This window comes from Myxine glutinosa, chromosome 7 (assembly GCF_964187855.1).
Source record: "Myxine glutinosa chromosome 7, kmMyxGlut1.1, whole genome shotgun sequence".
Classification (NCBI taxonomy): Eukaryota; Metazoa; Chordata; class Myxini; order Myxiniformes; family Myxinidae; genus Myxine; species Myxine glutinosa.
Genome location: NC_136267.1, coordinates 177,157,028 through 177,185,014, shown reverse-complemented (window position 1 = coordinate 177,185,014; position 27,987 = coordinate 177,157,028). Strand labels below are relative to the sequence as shown.

The 27,987-nt window shown below is 43.9% G+C and overlaps 1 protein-coding gene across 5 annotated transcripts in view; it reads left to right on the top strand.

Moving 5' to 3' along the window:
* LOC137431859 (sterol O-acyltransferase 1) overlaps window positions 1-27,987 on the top strand; it is a 97,992-nt gene that overhangs the window by 16,519 nt on the left and 53,486 nt on the right. For all 5 annotated transcript variants that reach the window (XM_078782577.1, XM_078782579.1, XM_068123632.2 and 2 more), the window contains 3 exons: window positions 19,471-19,613; window positions 19,711-19,770; window positions 22,918-23,025. In XM_078782577.1, coding sequence (XP_078638703.1) covers window positions 19,471-19,613; window positions 19,711-19,770; window positions 22,918-23,025 — 311 coding nt within the window. The remainder of the gene's footprint in view (window positions 1-19,470; window positions 19,614-19,710; window positions 19,771-22,917; window positions 23,026-27,987) is intronic.

The window sequence follows — 27,987 nt, the reverse complement described above, 5'->3', positions numbered from 1 at the left end:
TTTTGAGATTACAGACTTTAGCAGAACCAATAAAATGAACTCTGCTCAAAATAATAATGCCTCTCATGTATATATGCCCTCATTCCAGTGTCCTTGGAGGAGCCGGGTGTGTAGCGAATAGTTTGTTATCTGCTACTGTGCCATTGTATCACATTTATGACAGTTATAAGTACACTATGTGTTATCAGTCTTATTATATTTTAATTTTCAACGCATCCTTCACTTCATACTCGTGTGGTAATTGGTGAAATACTTCTGCACTGCCACGTTCAAGTCAGAGAGAGAGAGAGAGACAGAGAGAGAGAGAGAGAGAGAGAGAGAGACAGAAAGAGACAGAAAGAGAGAGAGAGAGAGAGAGAGAGAGAGAGAGAGAGAGAGAGAGAGAGAGAGAGAGACAGAAAGAGACAGAAAGAGACAGAAAGAGACAGAAAGAGACAGAGACAGAGACAGAGACAGAGACAGAGACAGAGAGAGAGAGAGAGAGAGAGAGAGACTTTTTTGTTTTGTTTTTTTGAGACTTTTGCGTCCTTTTATTATAAAAGTATAAAAAAAACCTTTCACAAAGTAGTTGTAAACAGAGCAACCAGTTTAAAGAAACATTTGCATAAGGATCATAAATACACCAAAAAGGAGCAAAGGATATTTAAAAGAAACCAGCAAGTACAAAAATATTTTACAAACCAAACGTGAAAAAAACACAAACAATTTTAAAGGAAATGCTCATGCAAGAGCTATGAATACATCAAAAAGCAAAATTAAGCGTTTCGTTCCTCACAGAACAAATAACATTTTTAACGCACCATCTATCATAAAATTCTTATTCTTTTCCGTACTTGCTGCAATACAGGTACTCAAGCTGTATCCGAGAAATAATCAGGACTTTCAAGGTCAACAAAATATTACAAAAAGAAAATTCACCACCTTCTTTTTCCTTGTTTTGTAAATTGCCATTTTTCCTTCAGCAACCAAAACGTTCGCTAAAGCAGTTTCGGACTTATGCACAGCAGAAATAGGATAACCACAAATAAATTCAACAGAAGAAAAAGAAAGCCTCATTTTCAAAATATTGGCATGCAAAAACTTAAACAAAGGAACAAGTCTTCTGCACCCAACATATGCATGATAAAGCGTTTCACGACTTTCACAAAAGGGGCACACTTCAGAAATGTCATTTGAAAATTTGTGCAGCAAAATGTTATGAGGAAGATTCCAATGCGCAAGTCTCCATTGCAGGTCGCCCGTACGCTTGGAGATTGGGGGTGCATATAGACTGTGCCACACAGGAGTAATAGGTGAAGGAGTTGACAGGTGCTCTCTCCACTGAACTCCAAAAGGGCCTTTTACAAAATCGGCAAAAATAAAGCGCACACAACATTCATGCAACGCCCATATCTCAATGGAGCTAAGGGGTACAAATTTGCCATTAAAATTCAAAAGCAAAACAGGGAAAGCATATTGGTCAAGCAAACCCGCAGGCTCAAACAGGCTCCTGAACTCTACTCCAAGATTATTTGCTGCTCTTGAGATAGCAAAAAAAATCTGGCCAATAATCCTAATGGACCTGAAACCAGAGCTGGCAGAAATTTCGTGAGCAGACTTCCATCTTTCTCTTTGAAAGTCCAACAAATTACGGACAGAGAGAAGATCTGACCCCACAAAGTACTGGACAAAAGTCCTGGAAGAAGGAATGGCTGAAAAAAGGTGGTTGTAGAAGATTGGTTCGTTGAGGAACTTCGAGGTGGTAATGGAACCGGTCTCACGACGCAACGACAAGGCTTGCCAGGCGTTGATGACACTCTGCATGTACAGCGGAAGTGATGAGACATCGATCTTCGGGAGATCAAGCAAAAACAGTTCGTGACCATATCCCAGCTGACCTGCTTGCTTTAGCAAACACAAGGTTAAACTCTCCCAATGCATGGGTCTGTAAAGAAACTTCTTCACAAAAAGAAGGCGGAAAGTCATGAGCCTGCTGTTGACATCAACGAGCCCTTGACCCCCCTCATTACGTGGAAGGCTGAGCACGCCTGGTCGGAGCCAGTGTTTACCACCCCAGAAAAAAATCAACTAAATGTTTCTGGATGGTTTTGATGAGCCATTTTGGTGGCTGTAAGACCATAAACCTGTGCCACAGGGTAGAAGTGACCAAGTTATTGATCACCAATGCTCTTCCATGATAGGATAGGTTGCAAAGAAGCCCTTTCCATTTTTGCAGCTTAGAATGCACTTTCTCAATTAATCCATCCCAGTTTTTTTGAATGCATCGGGAATCACCGAGGTGCACGCCCAAATGGTAAACGCCATCATTCTTCCAGGACAAATTTCCTGGCAGTGGCGGGAAAGAAAAACCTGAAGGTAATCCAAAGAAGGTGGCACAACTCTTTGACCAGTTCACCTTGGCCAAACAAGCAAGACTAAAATTATTGAGAGCTCTGATTAACTCTGTTACATCATCTTGAGACTGTATTGTAGTGCAGATGTCATCTGCATATGCTACAACCTTTATAGGGGGAGCATTAGGGGAAACGGAGAAACCCAAAAATTTCTCACGAAACCGAACTAAAAGAGGCTCAATGGCAAGAATATAAAGGAGACCAGACAAGGGACATCCCTGCCTTATACCCCTTGAAACAGAAAAAGGAGAAATCAGTTCATTATTAACTTTTACCAAACTATAAATATTATGATATAATAACTGATATGATATAAAGGTGGGACCTTTGGAAAGGTGGGAAAGCATGATATAAAGGTGGGACCAAAACCAAAACCCTTCAGAACAGCAAATAAATATTTGTGATCTACACGATCAAAAGCGTGTTATTGGTCTATAGAACGAGGCACACGAGGCCTGTGCTCTTGCGTAGGCAGTCACACACGTCAGAAATGTCACGAACAGCACCAATATTGTCATATATCGATCGTCCAGGCATGCAACAAGTTTGATCGGGGTGGACAAGCGAGTGGACGACGGATTTTAAGCGTGAGGCAAGGACTTTGGAGAATATTTTGTAGTCGGTGCACAGTAGGGAGACTGGACGCCAATTCCGAAGTAGCTGAGTGTCCCCTTTCTTTGGTAGCAAGGACACAACTGCTCGTCTGCAACTTAGGGGAAGTTCCCCAACTTGTAAACTTTCTTGGAGCACTTCCAAAAGCTCAGCTCCAATAATGTACCGAAAAGCTTCATAGAATTCATGAGGAATGCCATCCAGTCCAGGAGATTTACCAGTTGGTACACCGAAAAGCACGCGCCTCAATTCCCCCAGGGTAATAGTGCTCTCCAGCGAGACTCGCTGCGATTCACACAACTTGGGCAATGGTTCAACAAAGGTATGTGCAACATCTAAATCAACTTCTTTAGCACACAAAAGAGAGGAAAAATAATCACTTACTAACCTTCTGATAATTTTAGGTTGACTTACAATCCCACCATCTGGTGATTGCAATGATAGCATTTGCTGTTGTGCTTTATTCTTATTCTCCAAGGAGAAGAAATACTTAGAAGGAGAGTCAAGAAGTTTTAAGTTTTTCGTTCTTAGCCGAACTAAAGCCCCTTGTGCTCGTTCTTTAACAAGGCGATGAAGCAGCTCCTTCTTGCTTACAAAATCTTTGTATTCTTTTGTGCTGCTACTTAACTTGGTAGGATTTGCTTGCAGTTCTAGAATCTCTTTTTCAAGTTTAGAAATCATAAAAAAATTATCCCTCGAGTGATAGATTTATATATTGTTTACAAAAAATTTTGATATGGGTTTTTGCAATATCCCACCATTGCCTCCTGCTCTGGAAAGTGTTTTTCCTAGCATGGAGAGACTCCCAAAAAATCTCTGAATGCATTACAAAAATGCGGTTCTTCTAGCAGTTCCACATTGAGGCCCAATAGGCACTCGTACGAGGGGCGGAGGGAAAAATCAATTTTAGAGAAACCAAATGATGATCCGAAAAACCAGAGGGAAAAATCGCCGTTGACAAAATCAAATTCCAAAACCCATTATTGATGTAAAATTTATCTAACCGAGCAAAGGAAACTCTGTTATTAGAGGCTTGGCACCATGAAAATTGCTTAACCCCAGGGTGCTGCAATCTCCACCCATCAACCAGGTGATATTTTACTAGTCGAGCCGCCAAATGTTTTGCACTCTCAGGGTGAGGTTCTATACCATTACGGTCCAAAGATGGCTCTAAGGTACAATTGAAATCACCAGCTAGGCAGACAAGACCACCAAAATCAATTTGGGCTAAACAATTATCAAGAAGGGAAAAATATTCTTTTCTTTGAGAAGGATCACTTGGGACATAGGCATTCAACAATGTGATCTTATGGCCTCCATAAGAAAAAACAACAAAGGCCAAATGACCTCGCCTGACTTCATGAAATGCTATTTGGCCGGATGAGATTCCTGATCTAAACCAGAAAGCGACTCCAGCTCTAGGACAATCAAATGAACTGAAAAACCAAAAACCTCTTATTGTATTCTGCCATTCGGCTGAACAGGTATCACCACAACGTACATCTTGCAGAAAGGCGATGTCTACATGCCTTTGCTCCAATAATACCCGTAAATGTGTCTTCCGTATAGAAGCACGGCCCCCGTTTATGTTTATACTCGCAATAGATAAAACCATAAGGAGTTTTAAGAGTTTATCAAGTGGCAGATCGTCGAAGTTCTTTCGTTGCTACGGAAACAAATGTTTTCAGTCTGTACACTTGAGACTCATTAGCACCATAGGCTGTCGGATCGCTTATGATGCGAGATGCAGTGACTTGGAACTTGTCCAATTGTGGGAAAAATTCAACAAGTTTTATCTTTTTCCAAAAAGTATTATTAAGAAATTTAATTACTTCGGTAGGAGAGAGGGCATCTAAGTCCTCGCAGTCCTGCGAATCCTCAGCTGCACCCCCTATCTCATTAGGATCCAAACTCGAACACGTGTCGTCCGAATCGCACGACTCCTGCTCAATAACGCGGTCTTTTACCTGTACAGGTGCATTGGACACTGGCATTGGCTTAACGAAAATCAATTCGTCAGGTAACGGATCTTTCCCCCGCAACCTTGGTTACCTCTTCAGAGGTTTCTGGAGTACCAGGTACACCTATTGTTTGACTGTCATGCCTAAGCTCATCATTTACTGATGTACAGTCTGCAGAAGGTTTACCTCCACTTGGAGCATCACCTGACAAGACATGTTGCTGCTCCAGTGCTCCATAGCCTCCTCCTCACCAGGAGGAGGACGACAGGACTCAGCACCGAGGAGGTTCGGACTACCCTCATTCCTATTGAGTGAGACCCTCTTCACTGCGACTGCTTCAGCATATGAAACAGGCTCGACTGTACTTGAACCTTGGTGCCTTCGTTTTCCTCGTGTAACAACACAAAAGCCGCTCGTATCCTCGGTTTGATTTTCAGCAGTTTCATCTGGCTCTGTGGGAGCCTCGTTACCTGGCACAGGTTCACTTTCCTTTTCAGACTCCCCCCTTGGCTGTTCAGACACGCTACTGGGACATTCGTTTTTAACATGTCCGTGCTGACCACATTTAAAACATACCAAGCTCTGTGACGTAGCAAACACCCGGTATGTATAGTCGTCGTGTTTAATTTTCAACATCACCTCCAAATTGCGAATTCCCGGCTTTAAAATAATAAATAATTGACGTCGGAAGGACAGAACATGTTTTACCTGCTGATCCTTAAATCGAACAGGAATGAAAGTTATTTTCGACACGACGTTACCATACTGCTCCAAAGCAGTCTTAATCTGCTCGTGTCGGATGAAAGGCGGAATATTGGACACGATTACTTTCACCGAAGGTGCATCCAACAGTGAAACAAACACGAAGATATCCGGCTCGACAGTCAAACCGTTTTCGAAGAGCTGCGTCACCATTTCCTCTTTCGAGACGAAGATGACGACGCGCCGATTCATCCTCGATGCAGCAATTACATTGTGCATACCGATACATTTACTGACACACAAAACGATCTGCTCCACCGTCACCTCGGAAGGTGGTGTGCACGACAAACCATTTTTCCGACTCAACTTTTCCAAACCGGAAAAATCCTCGATGTTCGCCATGGCCACGGGCATGGGGAAACACTCGATACCTTGAAGCAAACAAGCAATGCGGGATCGAGTGCGCTCTCTCACTCTCAAGAAATGAAATGTGTAGATTAAAGAGAGTAAAGAACAGAGCGGGAGAAAGGGCAGCGCTACCACCCGACGTGCACCACGAGAAACGCCGCGCAGCAACGGGGAGGGAGAGGGAGAGGGAGAGGGAGAGAGAGAGGGAGAGAGAGAGAGAGAGAGAGAGAGAGAGAGAGAGAGAGAGAGAGAGAGAGAGAGAGAGAAAAAGAAAGAGAGAATTTTGAATTTGCAACACCATTTATTTCACAAAAAAACACACCAGGTCAAGTTACATTTTTACAGGAGAGAAAAAAAACAACAGTTCTTAATGTTAAAAAGAAAAGTACAAATTCGATTCATTCACAACACATAAGGCTTCATTAATACACCATTTGCACTCAAAGAGTTTGACATTTTAATTCGCCACATAATAATCAAACTCTAACCTTATTCTTGCAGACACCAGCCCTTTAAACATAGGAACAACATCAAATCCATGCCCATTATCAATTTTAATTTTCCTTGATTTATATATTGAATATTTTGCTACAGCAGCTAAGAAGTTTAGGAGAACACCAGAGTCCTTGCAGGAGGGTCTGAAAGATACACCAAAAATAAAAGAGTGTGAAGTAAAAGGAAAAGACAACTGATCAAAAAGGTGTGTGAGAATCGAGAAAAGAGGTAGTAGTCTTTCGCATTTCACATAGGCATGAAAGAGATCCTCCTTCTGTACACAGAAGGGGCATGCTACTGGCACTGAGCTGTCAAGGTGATGAACAAAGGTGTTCGTAGGGAGAGCCCAATGTGCTAGTCTCCACTGGATATCTGCGAGGAACCCGTAAATAGGTAGTTTGTACATATTAGGCCACAGTGGCGTGGCAGGAGACCCTGGCCCTAACCTTTCTGACCACAAGGCCACTCGCACCACTCCGGAGAAGGGTGATGCTTGGTTTTCTCGAAGGAGCTTGTGAATACCCGCCTTTGTTACCAAATGAAAATGAGATACAAGTTCACCATCCGACTGGAGAGCTGGGAGCACCTTCATTTCAGGGAAAGACAGCCGAAAATCCTCGACATTGTTTATACCTTCCCAGCCAATATTTAACTCCTTAAACTTCCTCTTGACGATGTGTATAATTTGGCTGACAATACGCACGGATCTTAAACCAAGAATGGCCGCCACCCTGCCAGCAGACATCCATTTTGTCCCAGATGTATCCCTCAGGTCACAAACTTTGCCAATTCCTCCTTGAGTAAATTTCCGAATCAAAGTCGGACTATGAAGAATGCATGGAAAAAAACCCGTTATAGAAAATAGGCTCTTGGATAAACATCCGGAAATTATAAGCCTCAAGGCAACGATGAACCCCAAAACCTTTCCAAACTCTCAGCAAACCCTGATAAAAAGTTGGGATTGAAACTAAGCTGACACGGTCAAGGTTCACCAGGAACAAGTGCCTATCATAACACAGGCCTCCCGCTTGTTGCAACAAGAAAAACGCAAATGAGCGCCAGGGCAGCTCTTCAGCATACAACAGACGTTGCACAGACTGTAGGCGAAAAACCATAAGCCGGGTGGACACATCCACAATTCCATGTCCACCCTCCTTCCGAGGATGGTACAGTACTTGCGGCCGAAGCCAGTGGTATCCATTCCAAAAGAAATTAACCAAGACCCGCTGGATGGCTGGTATCAACTCCTTGGGTGGCTGCAAGGCAATTAGTTTATGCCATAATCTTGCTGCTATCAAGTTATTTATAACAAGAGTGCGGCCTTTATAAGAAAGGGATCGCAGCAGTCCTTCCCATCGTTTCAACCGGTGTGTAATTTGTTCAATCATTCCTTCCCAGTTCTTCGTTTCTACTTCCTGGTTGCCGAGATAGACACCAAGATATTTGACCCCATCTGTTTTCCACTCTAAATTATGTGGGAGTGACGGTGGCAGTGTTAAAGAAAGGTTATCTGAACTGCACCATAAGGCTACACTCTTGCCCCAATTTACTTTGGCAGAAGAGGCCGCAGAGTAGTCTTTAAAGCAACGCTGCACCGCAGCAACACTACTTGGGCCCTTAATCAGAACACATACATCATCAGCATAAGCTGTGACCACAAATCTTGAACCAAAAACGGCTCCCACATCCTGAGTTATTCGCTGCCTGATGGATGCTAAGAATGGTTCAAGGGCAATTATATACAGAAGTCCAGAAAGGGGACAACCTTGACGGATACCCCGACGGAAAGGAAAAGGGGGACATAAACTGTTGTTTACTTTCATCATGCAGAAGGTGTTAGTGTATAACAGCTTAACATAGGAAATGAAAGTTTCGCCAAAACCCATCCGCTCCAGAACAGAAAACAAATATGTATGATCAACACGATCAGATCAAAAGCCTTTGTTTGGTCAAGAAACAACAACCCAAAACTGGCACGCAAGTACTTATTACAAGAAATAATATCCCTTATCAGAAAAATATTGTCATAAATTGACCTTCCTGGTACACAGTAGGTCTGGTCAGGGTGCACAATAGAGCTGATCACAGTTCCCAAACGGTTTGCTAAAACCTTCGACAAAAGCTAGTAATCCGCACACAGCAATGAGACAGGCCGCCAGTTCTCGACTAGTTGAGTGTCCCCAGCCTTTGGCAACAGGCACATGACTGCTCTTCTGCAGGACAGGGGAAGCTCTCCAACATGAAGGCATTCATCAAATACCTCAAGCAGGTCAGGTCCCACAAGGTTCCAAAAAGTCTTATAGAACTCTCCAGGCAAACCATCAATCCCAGAGGTTTTACCATCCTTCAAGCTCCGCATAGCAGTTTCAAGTTCAGCAGCCGAAACTGACATGTTCAATGTGCGTTGCTGGTCCTCCTCAAGTCTTGGAAGCCCAGTAGTCAGCTCCTGCAAGGTCTCATTACTTATGCTCTGGGGGGAGTACAAGTTTGTATAAAAACCCTTCAAAACAGACTTAATCTCCTGTTGGGAGGTCACTATTGACCCATTAGCAGCACGTAGCCCGTGAATCTGTTGTGATTTTGTGACAGAGTTCTCCAAACCAAACAAGGCCTTATTTGGCATATCCAACGTTAAAAAAAACTCATTCTCATGCATACCAGGGTGCCCATTGCTCGCTGCCGTACCAGTTCAGTCAACATTGCCTTTTTAGTCCATAGCAGCTGGTCACCTGTTGTGTCTTTCCCAGCCGTATTCATGTTTTCCTCCAGGGCTGCAATTTCAGCCTTTAATGAATCAATCGAGAGATTTTTCAATTTAGTGGCATAAAGACTATATTGTTGACAGAACGATTTGACCTGACCCTTTGCGAGGTCCCACCACAGTCGGAGGTTAGCATGCTCAAATTTGGAGGACCGAATTCTTTCCCAAACGGCTCGAAAAGCCTCTTTGAATCTCATATCATTCAGCAGGTGGGTATTAAGTGACCAATACGCACTACCACCTGAGGCCAGAGGCAAATTAAAACCCATTGAAACCAGGTAATGGTCTGTGAAACCAGTTGGGAGTATCTGGGTTGTGGCCATCACATTTAGCATTGGCTTATTCACGTAGAATCTGTCGAGCCTTGCCATTGATATCCTCCCATCATGGCATCTGCACCACGTTTCGCACCGTGAAGTTGGGTGTTGCAACCTCCAAACATCTTTCAAATGCTGATTTTTGATGATGTTCTCCAAAATCCTTGTAGAAGCCGGATGGGGTTCATGACCGGTCCTGTCTACGGAAGGATTGATAGTGCAATTGAAATCACCAGCAATACAGATGAAAGCGGTTGTCTCCTGTCCTTTTACAAAGTCATGCAGAGTGGAAAAGAACACTTCTTTCCATGGGCTCACTCGGTGCATATACGTTCACAATGATGATCCTTTGCGTGTTGCAATAGAAATCCACCGCTATCAGATGTCCCTTATAAATTTCCTTAAAGACAATCTTCCGAGCAGGGATTCTATCACTCAAGGCGATGGCAACACCAGCTTTGGGTGTGGTAAAACCACTCAGCCACCACTGCCCTCGATAAAGTTTTCCTCATTCAGCAACCAGGGTGTTCGTAGCATGAGTCTCCTGTATCAGGATGATGTCGGCTTTCACCCTCTCCATCGCCTGAATTGTCTGAATTTTTCGTAAGGGGGTACAACCCCCATTGATATTCAGGGATGCGATACATATCTCTCGCAATGCCATTTACAAAGGTAGCTCACCCTCCGCCTGCAATTCCTTATTCGCCTTTGTGACCGCTTTCCGAAGACGCTGAAATTGGGCCTCCGAGATTTCCATTGGGTCATTTCTTTGCAGGAGGGGTCTTGCAGCCCTGATGAAAGTTTTCACATCGGAGAAAATGGTCTTTGATCACAACGTAGCGTTGCCTAAACGTCTCGTTTAGGAAACTGATGACGTTTTCCTTTGTTGCTTCCATCTGTTCTTCTCCCTGATGATCATTCACAGACACAAGGCTTTGAGCTTCCTCATCCAGCTCCCTAACCACATCAACGTTGAAACTCCTTTGTTGTGTGTCAGGAGCTGGCACACCTTCTGTGTCATCACCACTGCAGTCTTCTTGTTGCATCACCAGGGGCACATCTGTGCCACCATAGGTCTGCTTGGACCATCATCCTTGGTCGTTTCAACCGGATGTGAGCAACAACCGTTGTCACTCAGGACCTGGGACTGCTCGTTGTCACAAGGGACAATGGTCCCATCATCACAACCAATACTGGTGCTTTGATTTTCTTCAACAAGAGCAAGGGGTGAAGTCCTACTCTCCTCTGTTTCGTCACCACCCTGCCCAGCTTGCCGAGAATCATCAGGATAGTCTGAGATACTGTTTGTTTGTACGAGTATCACTTTGCTACCTTTGTCTTCCACCTCGGCGCTCAAAAAGGTACGTTTTAGGTTCCTCTTAGCCTCGGTGCCTTTCATCAATACCTCCTCAAAAACCATATTATCTTGAGGTCGCAGCCTCTTGTCCACATCGACTGGGTGCTCCCCTGCTGCACTAACCTCAGCAACACCGCCACCACTTGCCACACCCTGGTCTTCTGGTGTGGATCTCTGTACCCCACCAGGCTCATGAACGGGGGGCACTGCATCAGTCACAGGGGGGGCCGACCCAGCTGCTGTGGCGTACGTCTTCTTGGCGTCTGGACAATACTGCTTGGTGTGTCCGTGTGCTCCACATCCATAGCAGATCAAGGTCTCGGTCGCCATGAAGATTCTATATTCATGCTCGCCTACTTTAAAGGTGTGGGAGGTGCTCAACTCCTTCGCTGCGTCTTTTAAAACAACAAAACAAAAACGTCTAAACGATTGTACGTGCTTCAACCTGCCGTTTTCGTACGTAGAGGAACCCTAATGATTCGAGAGACGACAGTGCCAAACTCACCTAGCTTGTGTAGGATTTCCTCATTTCCTAGAAAAGGCGGAACAATGCTCAGAATGACTTTAACTGCCGGCGTGTCCATCGACGACACAGGAACAAACAGATCGCCTCCCAAGGTCAAAACGTTCTGCACAACAATATCGGCCAGACTTATTTGCGAAATAAATACCACAATTTTGTGATTAATACGGGACGCGGCACGAATGTTACTCACGTCGATCAAATCCCCAATCGCGAGCAAAATATCAGCCATTTCAACTCCCTCCGGCGGGACAAGGCACAGCCCGTGCTTACGCGATAAACCCTCATCGGTAACACGATCGGCAGGCCTTTGGCTACTCCTATTAGCCATATCGTCAAAGGAGAAACGAAGTGAAAGCAAATAGAGTTGTATGATCCTAAAGAAAAAGAATAGAAAAAATATATATTAAATAACTAAAAACGAAAGCACGGTTTAAACCACGTTAGGAAAAAACGTGGTTTAAACAAACCCTCACCGTGCTGGCTCTCCCTCTCTCTGTCTCGAAGGAGGGGAAAAAGAGGGACAGGTGGTAACGAAGCAGGAAGGGAGGAAAAAGGTCAACAGACATGACAAAAGGAAAAAAAACCAAGGAAGGGGAAAGGTAAAAATGGAGGTGGGGAGAGGACGAAAACAACACGAGCCAGGAGCTACAACACACAAACACGAGCACACGCCATCTTCCACGCCCAACAACAGGGGGAGAGGGGGAGAGAGAGAGAGAGAGAGAGGAGAGAGAGAGAGAGAGAAGAGAAGAGGAGAGGAGAGGGACTGACTGTTTCTTCCTTTTATTACAAGAGTGAAAAAAATCAGTTATGTACAGTCACAAAGAAACAAAACACAATAAAATGGTCTCAAGGAAAAGTTATTATCAAATCATCATCAAGTGTGCATATGACATCATTAAAAACCCACTTTTCTTTAAAACATGTTAAATTCTTGTTCATTTTTTTTAAAACCGGTATTCTAGCTTTAGTCTTGCATTTACAAGAGCCTTAAAGGTGAGCAGTACATCATATGACGAGTCAGAAGCGTTTCCCATTTTTTTCTTCCTGGATTTGTAAATTGCAAACTTGGCCTGACCAATTAAAAAGTTCATTAAAACCACATTCCTAAGGGAGGACGGTCCTAAAACACCATCAATAAAAACATTGTGATTGAAGAGGGAACCGAGCTTCACAAAGCGTTCCTGAAGGAATGTAAAAAGAGGTTGCAATCGTTCACACTCAAGGTATATATGCGGTAGGGTTTCAATGGATGCACAGAAAGGGCATAGATTAGAGTTAGCAGTAGAAAACTGGTTCAGTAAAACATTATAAGGTAAAATCCAGTGTACAGGTTTCCATTGAATATCTCCAACATACTTTGGAGTAGGCAAGAGATAAAAACTCCGCCAGTTGGGGGCAATTGGGGGATATTGGGGGTAAAAAATCCCGCCATCGAAGCCTCGGGTGCTCAGAAATGTTTTTGCGTATAAAATTTAAACGTACGCGTTGTACAAAGTTTTCTTTGGAAAGGCGGGAAGGGATAATGCAGTATCATCAGGGCTGTTCAGGCCAGGGGACAGATTAAGTGGCGGGCTGAAGACTAGGAGTTTGGGGAAGTCACCCGCTGTTTCCTCGGGGGAAGGGCCAAGTTCCTCGCAGGTATTACGATACGTTGTGGATATCCCTTGAAGGAACCGCGAGATGATCCTGACAGATTTTATTCCGGTTTTTTGTGCCACAGCGGCAGCACTCAGCCGGCAGCTCCCAGACTCTGTCATGAGGTCTTTCACTCGCAGCAGCTTGGCATCAACAAAACGTTGAACGAGTCCCCTATTATTCAAGCTGTTTTCCAGGAAGGGGTTGTAGCATAGGGGCTCATTCAACAACATTTCCATGTTGTATGTTGCCATTTCACAGGAAAAGGACAGGGCTTGCCAGGCGTTCATCACCCCTTGGTAAAAGGTGGGCAGCAAGGATGAATCGATTTGATGAGGGTTCATCAAGAAAAGTTCTCGGCAGTAGCCCAGCTTGCATGTAAGCTGCAATATGCAGTTAGCCAGAGGCCTCCAGCTTAGGGCTTCATCTCCATATACAAGTTGGCGCACGATATGAAGCCGGAAGACCATAATCCGGCTGCGGATATCAATAAGACCTTGGCCACCTTCAGTGAGTGGTAAGTATGCCACGGGGGGTTGGAGCCAGTGTTTGCCGCTCCAGAAAAAGTCGACAATGCTCTTTTGCAGTGTAATAAGAAGGCTCCCGGGCAGTTGTAGGCATATCATCTTATGCCATAGCATAGAGGCAACAAGATTGTTAATGACGAGAGTTCTTCCGCGGTACGAAAGGTGAGAAAGAAGTCCTTTCCAACGGGCCAGTTTTGCCATTACCTTGTCCGGTAACCCCACCCAGTTCTGCTGCTCAAAGGTGTTGTCTCCTAGGAAAATACCGAGGTATTTGATGCCACTTTTCTGCCAGTTCACTCCTCCTGGTAGGACAATTGGCGGGCAATCTCCAGGTCCTATCCAAAGGGCTTCACTCTTCTTCCAGTTTACCTGGCCTGAACAAGCCTGACAATATGTCTTTAGTGCCTGAGCCACCGCAGTGACGTCAGCACTATTTTTTATATAAATACAGACATCATCTGCATAGGCAGAGACTTTTAGCGGTGTGGTAAGAATTGATTCAGTGAAGCCAGAAATGTGCGTACGTAATTGGAGCAGAAGAGGTTCAATGGCAAGAGAGTATAAAAGTCCAGATAGCGGGCAACCTTGCCGTACTCCCCGTTGTACAGCAATGGGGCTACACAATACTTGATTAATTTTAAGAACACTGGATATATTACAATACAAAAGTTTAACGTACGAGATAAAAATAGGCCCAAACCCAAAATTCTCCAAAACTCTAAAAAGGTACATGTGGTCAATACAGTCAAAGGCTTTTCCTTGGTCAATGAAAAACAGGCCAACATTCGTATTAAAAATGTTACAAAACCGAATGGTATCACGGATAAGAAAGACATTATTAAAAATAGTACGTCCAGGAATACAAAAGGATTGATGTTCTCCTATTAGTACATTCATAAAAGGTTTCATTCGATTAGACAAGGCTTTGGCTAAAATTTTATAATCCGTACATAAAACAGAAATAGGACGCCAGTTCTCTATAAGTTGAGTGTCCGCTTTCTTAGGAATTAAGGTGGTGACTGCTCTCCGGCAACTCCACGGCAGTTGTCCGTCCTCTAAACATTCATTCAATACCCGCAGTAGGTGAGGTCCAATGGCGTCCCCAAAAACCTGGAAAAATTCACTAGTAAGCCGATCCAGTCCAGGGGCTTTATCAGGTTCCAAGGCCTTCAAGGCAGCGGTGAGCTCAGGTAACCTAAGAGGATCCTCCAACTGCTGCTTCTGATCCTCCGCCAATGTTGGAAGGTTAGAAACAAGTTCAGATATTGCATCCTGGTTAATGTCATGCCGCATAAACCGTTGTTTAAAATGTTTCCGGGCACATTCCCTGATTCTGCCATCTTCATAAAGGAGTTCCCCATCATGGAGCAAGCGTGTAATCATTGACGAAGAGGCCCCCCTTTTAAGGCTGAAGAAGAATTTGGTTGGAGCATCAAGGTCGTGTATGTACCTCATCTTCAGGCGCAACAAGGCATTTTGTGCTCGCCTTTCAGATATGGAATTCAGTAAGGCCGTTTTTCCATGAATTTGCTGCCTCATTTCCTGGTAGCTCACACTTGCAGTTCCCTGGAGCTGTTCCTGTAATTCCAGGATTTCATCTTCAAGTAGGGTTGTGGTTTTTCTTTCCTCTTGAACACCATACGCACGATATTGTTGGCAGAACAGTATGATGTGCGTTTTGGCATTATCCCACCATTGTCTGAGGTTTGAGAAATTCCCTTGGGAGGCAACTAGGATATTCCAAATTTCCAGAAAAATGTCCTTAAAGGTACTATCATCAAGTAAATTGTTATTAATTTCCAAAAAGCACTCTTGTGTTTCGGGCAGGGGGCAGAAATTTTGAGAAATGTTGCGCTGTGGTCCGAGAATCCTGATGGGCAAACTTGGGATGACAGAACGAGGCGTTCAAGTGGAGGATTAATATAAAACTTGTCCAAGCGAGCAAGTACAATATTATTCTGAATGCATCGACACCATGTGTATTGCCCGATTGATGGGTGCTGTACCCGCCATATATCTGTCAAATTCATTTGTTTTAAAAATTTGGTGAGAGGGATTGTGGAGGCAGGATGGGGCTCTGCACTGTTCCTGTCTAGTTGGGGTTGGAGGGTGCAATTAAAATCTCCACCAATACAAACATGATTGTCTTGGTTTTTTAGGGCGTTTTGGCTGTCGAGGGACGTTAGGTGTGTCCCAAGGTCATTAAAAAAAACTCGCCGACCTACAGGCGTACTTGGGGCATAGATATTAAAAATAGTATAAAATTTTCCACAGTAGTGGAATTCTAGGGATGCTAGGGATCCCTTGTGTATTTCGTCGAATTTAAGCGATGAAGGCGAAAAGGAGGGGCTAAGAATTATTGCGACACCGCCTTTGTGGGAGTCACCGTTACTAAAAAAGGACAGGCCGGGGAAGAGCCTACACCACTCTGCGACACAGCAGTCGTTGGCATGGGTCTCTTGTAAGAGGGCAATGTCAACTTTCTTCTGTAATAAAAAATCCCTTACTTGAACTTTACGGACAGAGCTACATCCTCCGTTAATATTCAAGCTACAAATGGAAAAACTCATTACAAATACAAGGAGGAGTGACCACCACTCAATTTTTTGATAGCAGTTCATTCTTAGCTTTTTGCAACCACTTCTTTAAACGGTGACGTTGGGAGGAATTGAAATTTAAAACGTGGGGCCGTTTTATCATCAATGTAGCGGAATGTATAAAATCAGGTAGCTCCGGAAAAAAGGTTCCTATAACAACATTCCTTTTTCGGAATGTGTCCTTAAGAAACCTTTTTATCTCGGAGGGAGGGATTGGAGGGGTTTCTTCTTCCTTAAGGCTACCACATTCACTAACAGAGTCATCTATATCAGATGGCTCAGATGATGTGTCATACTGGTTTTCATCATTTAGTTCCTCACCGTCATCACATCCCTCCACATTATCGGATGGGGCATAGTCCATAGAGGGAGGGGGTGGGGAGGGAGAGAAATGAGCCATCTTCAGGGGAGGGGGGGGGGGGGGTACTAATTTTTGCGGTTCAACCATATCAGTTTCTAGGTCAGTAGACAAGGGCGAGGATTCATCCACATCTATGTCCTCCAATACAGAGAAACGATTTTCTGTGACGAGGGACAAATCTGGGGCCGGGGGGGGGGGGGGAGGGGCTGTCGGTTTTCAGTTGTAGGTTTTTTTAAAGAGATGACCGTTTTCATCTGTCGTTTGCAAATGTCTTTTTCCTTTTGGGCAGACTAATTGAAACTCGTCCTGGTTAGTGGGAAGAGATTGCAGGGGTTTGGGGGGAGGGGGGGGAGGGAGGACGTGATCATCGGGAGGGGATTTCCATCGGCTACCACGGCGAGAGAGATAGGATCAGTTGTTGCAGGCAACAAGCTGTGATTTGACGATGTCGCCTGGGGGGTGAGGTCTATCGTTGACAAGAGATGGCTGCAATTAGATCCTTCAGTAGAGGGAGGCGCCCCTGTTTCAAGGGGAGGGGAAGGGGGTACGGCGGGGGAGGGTTTGGATCGGTGGTAGGAGGGCTTGGGTCGGTGGTGGACAGATTGGGATCAGTGGTGGTAAGGCTTGGGTCGATGGTGGGAAGGCTCGGGTCGGTGATGGAAGGGTTTGGGTCAGTGGTGGGAAGGCTTGGGTCGGTGGTGGGAAGGTGGGGGGCTTGCTTATTCCCGGTTCGGAGGGGAGGTTGTACTTGTGGAGAATTCTCTTTTCGGGGGCAGTCATGCTTAACATGCCCAAATTGTCCGCAGCCAAAACATTTTAGAACGTTGGTGGACACGTACACTGTATATTCGTTCTGTTGATGTTTTAATTTTATTATAAGGTTTAAATCCTTCTGGGAATTTTTTAAAATCATAAACACTTGCCGCCGGAATGAAACCACGTGCCTTAAATCGTTGTTTCGTGACCCGAAGGGAATCATGGAGATACGAGACACGATGGTACCGTATCGGGACAACTCTTTAATTAGTACATCGTCGGATACAAATGGGGGGCAATTGGATATCACGACTTTTATCGCTGGGCTATCTAGTGGGGAAATCATAACAAATAAATCTGGATCGATTGTCAAACCCTGTTCGACAATTTGTGGGACACAATCCACGTCGGACAAAAAAATAACGATCCGCTTGTTCATCCGCGAAGCGGCAACAACCTTGTCGATCCCGACAACACGACCGGTTGCGAGGACAACGTCCTCGACACTAACCTCACGTTCCGGAGGTACACAAAAGAACCTGTGCTTACGGGTCAGGCTCTGAAAGGCCGTAAATCGAGATAGTGCAGCTGCCATGCTGGAACAGCTGCACTTACAACCCCTCCCCAACTCGGGGAGGGTGAATATATAATATAATCTTCCCTACCCGAACTCCGGGAATGGGAAGTAATCAGACCTCTCCGATTTCCCTAACTTCGGAAAAGGGAGGCAACAAAACAAACTGAAGGAAAGATAAACGAAAGAAAAAAAAAAGAAAATAGAGGTTTAAGATGAAGGAGCAAACACCGATCGGGCGACGCCCAAAAACGGCGAACCCTTACCAGCGATCACCCTGTGCTCTCCGGCTCTCTCTCCCGTCTCAACGTATATGGGAATCACCAGGAAGACTCCACGAACAGGCACAAGGACACAGAGGGGGGAAACGGGGGGGGGGGGGGGGAATGGAGCAACAACACAGAGCACTCACAGGCCTCCACAAGCAGACACCATGACAGTACAACCAGCATACAAACGGCCAGCAGGTGGCGACAGAGAGAGAGAGATACAGACAGACACAGACAGACAGAGACACAGACAGAGACACAGACAGACAAAGACAGACAGAGATCATTACAGCCAACTGGAGTTCATCGATCACTTTATCCTGCTCAGTCTGGAGAAAAAGGACAATGGGAAGGGTCGTTTAAACTCGTGCTTGTTGCGTTTCTGAGCACGATCTATATTTTATCTGAATCTCGATATTCTCCAACGCTGAGAGCGGACGGCTAATTTGATTGGTCAGGATGGCATAAATGGCATACTATTTTGTCTAAGTACTACTAAACTAAAGGTTTTTGGAAGTGACAACAAAGCGAGTTGTGTTCTACAGCATTCAATTATATGTTAAAAATTAAAATAAAATAAAAGTTTTAAAGGTTGCAGAAAAAAAAAAACCCGGAAGTTCACTGCCGTTGATGCAGCGTATTTTACACCACCTTGTTAAACGCGTTAAATTCGTTATTGGCGCCTGTTGTTTGTGTCCTTTTAGATATCCCTAAAACAGTAAGTTTCCTGTTTGGACTGATTTTCAATTTTGTTTGACTACCAAACGGGCAGACAGATTTTTAAAAATATTTTTTATCTTGCTCCTCTGCACATGCGCAATCGGGAAGAATTCAGATCCAAAGTACTGCTGAACTACAGGTTCGTTTTCCGATTGATGTTCCAGTTCATGTTCAAAATATTCAATTGAAATTAAGTTATTCCTCCATCATAAACTGACGTCTGTAGACACATATTAGAGCGATCCAATTGCTTAGCCCCGCTTTTCGCTTCGTGCACGAGGTAAAATACGGAGGAGTTGAGGGTAAATGAGAAAGTATGAGACATACGGGAACCTTGAAAAAATACCCAGTTTGTATTGTAGCCTTACTGCGTGTACGTGTGATGGTTTGATCAACTGAATGGCGAACTGAAATTCAGGTTACAATTCTGCTTGAGTTGGTATTGTGCTTGTAGTTGATCACGACAATTGACGGCAGGTCTTTCTTCTTGCGGCAGATGCTGAAAGAAGACTTTGGATCTCAGTTGGTCCACCAGGCCGATTGTTTCCTTGTCCAGTCAGCAACAGCCATTGGCACCAAAAGTAGCAAAGACATGCACCTTAACGGCAAAACATCTTCAGTACCAAGCAGAGACCTGAGGTAACAGTATGTAGTCGTGCTGCATACTACAACATTGACTTGTCAGCTGTTATAATTACCTGTTCAATAACAACTTTGTGTTCCTATGCCTTCTAAGTGAGGTAAAGGCACCTCATGAGAAAGGGAAGAACTTTCAAGAAAGAGAATCACTTCTGGAGTAAGTTCACCACAACACTCTCTAATAGCTTTCATCTTATCTTCAAATTGTTTTGCTCATTTCCGAATACTCAAACTCATGTCCAGTCACTGGCCAGTGTCTACCGAGTAACATTTCCATCCTGTTTGATTGTAGCGCGTCTGTGGCTCCAAAATAGGTACAATTGTTGAGACAACTAAACACTGGTTTTGTTGTCTCACCAATTGAACTTATTTTGCATCTACTTTTCAGCTTTCTGGGCAGGCATGCCAGTGGGGATTGGGGACATTTGCATAGGGTAATTAAATAATTGTAATCTATTGCAAACGCTGATTTTAAAAAATTCAAATAGATGTGAACTTTTTATTGGGCACTCCCCAAAACATGACTCCCGAATTGCAGTTGCTTTAAATGTGGTATTAACAGAAAAAATAACATCCTGAGTATCCAACTTTATCTTGACCAATTTTGAAGCAAAAACAGAAAGAAGTAAATCTGCTAAATGGTTATTCTGTTATGTCTGGTTGGTGTATGCTCCTCTTCTGTTAATTGCAGATGTATAGGAAAGCCAGGTTCTTTGTAAACTAAGGTCAACAGTCTCTTTGTTTTCTACTACCTCCTTTCTGGTCTTGCAACCTCTGCTCCATTTCCATGCGCTGTCTCCTCCCATGCCCACCTCACTCCCCAGATTTCTGCATGGCATACATGGGCTGCCAGTAACCCCCTTCTAGTGAAACTCCCAAAAAATCCAGAATCACTGCTCACCTCCACTCATCCTTTTCTCTTTTTCCCCTGGAACCAACTTTCTCATCCTCTTGAATCTCAATCTTCCATCCAGGGCTTCAACACAGCTGATTACCACCAACTCAGATTGTCCCCATCCAAAACCATGATATTCTACGCCCCCATTAACACTCCCCGTGCCCACCTCTTTCTGGGTTCACAGCTTGGCCTTCCACTTCTGTGATTGTGAGTTTGTAGCTGTATCTATCTTGCTCAACCCCATTGCTCTCTTTTTTCCCGACATCCCTTATTTCTCCAAGTCTCCCTATATTTTGTCCCTCAACCATGATGTTGGTATGTTTCCGCACCCCATGATCTGCCTGTACTTTAGCTCCTCCATGAGCCTCGACTCTATATAAAAAATGGGGGTTGGGGGGGGAAGGGGTATATGGCAATGCCCCTGGACTCAGCTGGTAGAACAATTGAACCAATGGTAAGCATGGATGGCCCACAAAATATGTAACAGAGAAGAAAGTAAATAGTACCTGTTTTGGGTGGAAAACCCCTGATTTTTTAAATGTCGTGAACAAACTTTAGTACATAATTGGTGATTAAGGTTGTGGGCAGGATTTATTGAAATCATGTGTGTAGTTTCAGAGAAGAAAGTAAATACCTATTTTGGGGGGTCAAATTTTGGGGGGTTTGTTTTGAACGTGTCCCAGATTTTAAAAGCCAGACAACTGTTAAAATGCCATTTTGTGCGGCAATAAACTTCTCCAATCGGTTAAGAAAGGGTTGTGGAAAGACGTTTCACAGCTGTTTCAAAGACGTTTAATTCATATCGCACAAAATCGACAAATATCGACACAAAACACGATCGCACAAAAGGTGAAAAAACGCAATCGCTTTTCGCTCTGAATTACGTGCAAACGCGTGACGGAAATCACCATAGCCCAGCATCGAGTGCCAACCAAGATGGCGCCCGGTAGCTGCATCTCCACCTATGTGGTGTGAATAGCAATGGTCATTCTATATATTTTCCGTTCAGTGGTCTGGCAGCGAAGATGGAACATCACGTGATCGCTCTGAGCGAATCAGCGAGCTGCTCTGGCACATTTTAAAGATGTCCCGCTATACGTTGTTTTGGCCCCAACTCTCAACGGTGAAGAATCACTTACAAATAAAAAAATTCTCATATTTGGATCCAGATTCGGATCTTCACCAGAATCAAATCAGTTCTCCCTTGTCACACATGCAAACCTGTCCATCACATTTTGTCATAATCCATCCACAACTTTTTGAAATATCCTGCTATATCCTTGGGAGACGACGGCAGGGATTTTCGAAGCTCCACACGGTTCCACGTTTTCAAAGTTAAGTCTGTTCACCTCTCCCACCTCCCCCAAAGCCCTCCCCCTCCCACATTTCTCCCGTTGTCCCTGCTCTCAAATGTTGTGTTTGTGTCCTTCCCCCTCTCTCCCCATCTTTTCTGCCGCTCCCCTTATTTTTTGGTGTTTTGTGTGTCGGTTTGACTTTTTGTGTGATTAATGTTAGCTCTTTCATGAGCCTCGATGTTGTATACAAAACCCCCCGTAGATCCCTGTAAACTTTAATTTTTCGAATGCGGTGAATAAACTTAAGTACATCATGGATGGCGAAGGTTGTGGTTACGTTTCAACAAATTAGTGTGTGTAGTTACAGAGAAGGAAGCAAATACATATTTTGGGTGGTCAAACCTCCTGTTGACCCCTTTATACCCCGATTGTTTTTTAATGTCGTGAACAGACTTTAGTCCATCACTGATGATGAAGGTTGTGGTAAAGTTTCATCAAAACCGTGTGTGTAGTTTCAGAGAAGTTCCGAATGTTTACATACAGCCAGACTGCCTGAGTGACACCATGTGATGATGCTAATACCTCACCTGAACAATTTGTGTTCCAGGTGAGCTAAAATGAATCAATAATTCAGGGTGGTTTGTCGATGGTGGAGATGGCGAAGTCAAGATAAACAAACAACTTTGAATTATTTATTTGATAGTGAAGGTGGTAAAGCCTCCGGAGTTCTAGCTCCTCGAAGAGTCTCAACACTGCATTAAAAATAGGGGCAATACACCTGGGCGCTCACCTTGTAGATTAAAGCAGTATACCACACCGAGTAAAGGAATTTTAAACAGTGTTATAGTATTTAAAACCAATTTCAATGGTTGCTCAGAAACAGGGCAGCATGTATAATTATACTAACGTAATCTTAAGAATTTAATGCCCCTGACCTGACCCTGGGTACCCCAAGCACAAATGCAAAACTTGGCGAAGGTCGGCCAAGCCATTTTTGGTTCTATTAGGAACAGACATACAGACATACAGACATTGCCTCATTTTGTATCGTAGATTTCTGCTTCTGCATGAATTTCTGCTTTGATTCGGTGTTTTCATGCATGTATTGCAGTCAGCTGTTGGAGGTGAACCACATCCAGACAATCCAACACATGTTTGTTGCTTTACTCATCCTCTTTGTCATAAGCACTCTCATTGTGGATTATATCGATGAGGGCAGGTATGAGCATCTCTGTTGGCACACTTTTGCCAGTTTTTATAATTCATGTCGATTTTTATTTATTTATTTTTGGTACCCAAAATCTTGGTCAATGTCGGAGCATTTTGCTATATTATTTTCTCATTCCCAGAGATCATGGGATCATTTTAGATGCAACCAATAATTTACATGGTTCGCTCCTTCATCTCATCTTCATGCCAACATTCATTCCAACTTTTCCGCAATTTGAATAAATCAAATACTGTTGTTTACTCAAATGAATCAATTAATGTTTTCAACTTCAGACAATATCGTCACTTGTATATTGCGTCTCAGGTTCTGACGTCGTTCTCGCAGCAAAAAGTTCTGATCTCAAAGAAGAATTTAAATTACAGGCGGTATTATCAAGTTGTTTGTAAAACATACATGTCGGTTATTATTGCTCCGAAGAAGGGTTTACGTTCAATTTCATGAATGCAGTTTTCCGACCGCTTGCCTGGGACAATCATGGCCCAAGTAGGGAATAACACTCGACAACTCCTGTGTTATCAAAATAGTGTGCTGTATTATCCGAATGGACGGCAAGTCATTTGATTTTTAGGCAAGACAAAGTGAGTGCTGCAGGATACTATTTTTATTAAATAAAGTTGTTTTTGTATTTTATAAACCTTCCCAGAAGGCATCAGATCGGCCAATTTAGCGAAGAAAATTTGCCGATTTGTTTCAGTGTTTTGGGTCAAATGCCAGACAAGTCCAGTAAATCGTGGATATTTTAATAAATACACTTTTTCAACATTAAAGTTGATTATACTTTATGCTTTCTACTTATTCTGTGAAATGAAATTGTAGTACATTACAGTATTCCGTTTGGGCCTGGGATACTGCTGAACACGGACATGAATGTGTGCTTACAGTAGATGAATAGAGTTTGTCGTCCGTCTCACCACCTGGTGTGTACCAGCAAGTGTATCTAGTCAGGGCCCTTAGGGATATTTTGGTTCAAATTCTTCCAAAAGCATCAAATTTGGCGCAGATGTTGCCCATGCCATACTCTTTCGATTTTTGACGGGCGTCAAGGGCGGTATGATCCGGGGACCATACCGGTCCATCCCGCCATGTCACCTGACCTATGACGTCATAATTAGGATATGCATCCAATCACATGGCGTACTATAAGTGGTCAAAGTTCAAAATGAATCGATCGAAAAATGAAGGCAGGGATCCATTTTTAAGGTTTTCATAAAATCCAATATGGCCGCCAGGTCACATGACCTATGACGTCATATTTATGACATGTATACAATCATGTATACATGAACCCGGATCATGATCGCACAAAAATTAAACACAAGGATATGGCATACAGTTCATAAAACATCAAAATCCGTACCTTTGTAATTAGACTGATGAACTGCATATGCCTGAAAATTAGGAAATAGACATGTAAATATTTCCTCTAATTGTCAAAAATAAGGTCAGAGTTCGATTACCCAACCCAGAAACATAAAGTGGTGAACCTCGTGTAAATCTTGACAAAAAACTCAAAAACCGACATGTTTGACTCAAAAATGACCTTTAAGATGACCTTGAGGGTTGACCTTGACCTCGAATCATCAAAATAACATCATAATTGGATTCCTCGACCTCGAAAACCCCTGAAAAGTGGTATCATACATGATTCCAACCCTTTTGGTTATTTAACTGATTTTCCTCTAATCCGGGTGGCGAACATTTAGTATTTCGCCAATATGGGGCCCCCGGGGGGGGGGGGCGCCCGTCTTGGCGCCCGTCAAAAATCGAAAGAGTATGGCATGGGCAACATCTGGGCCAAATTTGGTGCTTTTGGAAGAATTTGAACCAAACGGCCCCAAAATATCCCTAAGGGCCCTGACTAATCGTTATATGTGAGAATTCTCACTCTACCTCTTGAACAACCGGCCCACCGAAAACGTACCAGGACTGCGAAAGGTCGCGACCAGACAAAGAACCCCATCACGGGGTGGGAGCAAGGGCAACTGGTGTCGCAGCATTTCCTGTGCTCCCTGCCAATCAGCGTGAGTCAGCAAGCCTCTCTTGATGTGTACGTCACATAATCTGCATGCGCTAATGACGTGGGTCCGTCCCGCACTGCTAGCGATGATAAAAAGACGGACACAGAACTGATAAGAACACTTTTGGCTGGTGGAAATCGTACCTCCTGGGTGCATGTGCTCTTGCTGGTCAAGGTCTACAACTATTGCTGCCATTGTCATCGCCTTCGCCATCTACCATTTGTGCCTGGTCCTTTGCAGTTTGGTGGTGTGTGGCCGCGAGGCCGAACTGGGTCTCACCCTGTGCGCACAGAAATCGCGCGGGGAGTATGTTTCCTCTCTGTCTTGTCTGCTCTCTCTGTCCATCTCGTTACCCCCCAAGTGAATGCGCTAAGGCCATATTATTTAAGTTCCATCATGGTTCTGAGGGCACCAGAGTTGTTTATAATTCATTTGATATTGTCTAATTGCCGCTTGTGTGGTCGTGTGTATGTGAGGTCCTTCAATGTCGTGGGGTCATTCCATTTTCTTTTTAAGTCCTTGGTTGTAATTAACATTGTGTGGTCACCGGGAAATGGGCCCCGTAGCTTATAGTAGATTGGCAGAATAACCCATTAAGTTGAGCGGTTTCGGGTCCATGCATTAAAGTGAATTTCTGACAAAACTCCGCTCAGCTATGCCCGTCACCAAATATGCTGCGGTCATGTGTCAGAGACGCCGATTCGCACCCAACTTATCCAGACAGACATGGAGACCTTATTAACCCTTATCCGCCTGGGGTGTGATTGGCTTGAAAAGCCACGACCGTTACAATATGTCAAAAATGAGGAGGCATCGAGAAAAAACAAGACCGATAGTCTACAACGGCGTAGCTGGGCTTGGATCTGCTGAGTGGAGGATCTGCTGTCATGTGACCAAAACCTCAGCTCTGATTGATGGACTTTTTGCGAGGGACATACATACACCGGACGGACAGACAAACGCTGTTCCAGATGGCATTGCCCTATGCCCTACGGGCCACACCATAAAAATATGGCTGCTGAATCACGTAACTGATGACGTCATCATTTATTTATTTTTCTTGATCAATTTATCCCAAGATCATGCTCAAGACATTTCATACTGAACGGATCAAGCATTCCACGTGTCGATTTATGACGTTATAATGAAGGAATTAACCTATGTCATCATCATTAACCACCTTTAGAGGCCATTTTTCCCCGCAAGCGGGGGTTGGCCTTTTTCGGGAACTGTGGTTGTTGTTGTTTTTCGGTCCCCTTTTTGAAGCAATGTTTTACGGCCGGATGCCCTTCCTGACGCCAACCCTTTTTGCCGCCTTTAACGACAAGCAGGGAATTACCAGTGAACTGGTACTCAATTTGCCGACCTCGGAAGGATGACAGGCTGAGTCAACCCCCCTGGCGTTATTTCAGCGATTGACCGGGATTCGAACCCAGGATCCTAGGATCCTAAGCCGGCACCCTAGCCGCTAGCCCAACACCAGGGTTTATGTCATCATCATTAAGGTATGTTATTCCCCATGGAGAGAACTTTACAAATAGCCACCTTCGTTTTTTTTCCATTGAGCGGTTTCGGAGATATAGAGGTGCAAACTTTTTTCGTTTTTTCCAAGATGGCCTCAGTACCACGTGACCTATGACGTCATAATTATCATTAAAAATCTACAGGAGGTGCTCCTATTGTGAAAATTTCACATCAATCGGACCAATGGTTACAGAGAAAAATAATTTTAAAGTGAATAAACCTGAAAAATGCTGGCGAAAGGGACACACATGCATACATACATACATACATACATACATACATACATACATACATACATACATATGGACAGACAAACACTATTCCAGACGGCATTGGCCTATAGTATACTCCGTAATCCGTAATAATACTGTTTAAAAAAAAAAAGCATTTTGTTCCCACCTGATAACAATTACTGTAGTTTTTATTAATGTATAATAAAAACGGAAATTGACTGATATACCATGTTTTCATGCAAATAACCTGTCACTTGGTACATCCCGCACCTGGGGAAAAAGTTAAAAGAAAAAAAAAATGGAAAAAAAGTGTTCTCCCAGAAATAATAAATAGCACCGCAAAGCGGGCGTAACCCCACAGCCCATGCATTGTGGAAACCAATTTCAAGATGGCTGCTGTGGCGGCCATATTGAAAATCGCAGCACGCCCATTTTCGAAAGGCACCTTCCTCGACTCAACCCCAACACACACTGCAAAAATGGATTTCATCGGACACGCCGTTCTGCTCAAAATTGACGGAAACCAATTTCAAGATGGCTACCGTGGCGGCCATATTGAAAATCGCAGCACGCCCATTTTCGAAAGGCACCTTCCTCGACTCAACCCCAACACACACTGCAAAAATGGATTTAATCGGACAAGCCGTTCTCCTTGAAATTGACGGAAACCAAAAGTTGACAGACGCCCGGACGCCCGGGCGATGCCCGTGACGACAATACCCCTGAGCCCAATTTGGACTGAGGGGTGAAAAGTGAAAAAACAAATTTCAGGCACTTATTACAGGCACATGTTTGGTCGCGTGGTAAAAGGCTTTTCTTTTTTTCCACGGGCTCTTGTGAGTCAATTCCCATGGCTACTCATCCTCATCTATTAGCACTTGGCAAAGGTAGCAAGTATGCCAGAAAACCCTTCATCATTATTTGAGGGAGGCATTTGGCCTGCAGTGGACTCATATCGGCTGCTTAATGCTTTTATTTGATGAAATTTTGAAGCCAGTGATTTTCCACGAACGCAGCAAATGTACCAATTTCATGGAGTCGTTGACTTAAAAGAGAAAACTGAATCTGACATGGAAAAAGCTGGAATGTAGTAAATTATAGAAAAGAATTCAAGATTAGGTCGAATTACAAATATAATATTCATTATATTGTCTGATTTTGTGTGCGATTCTCCA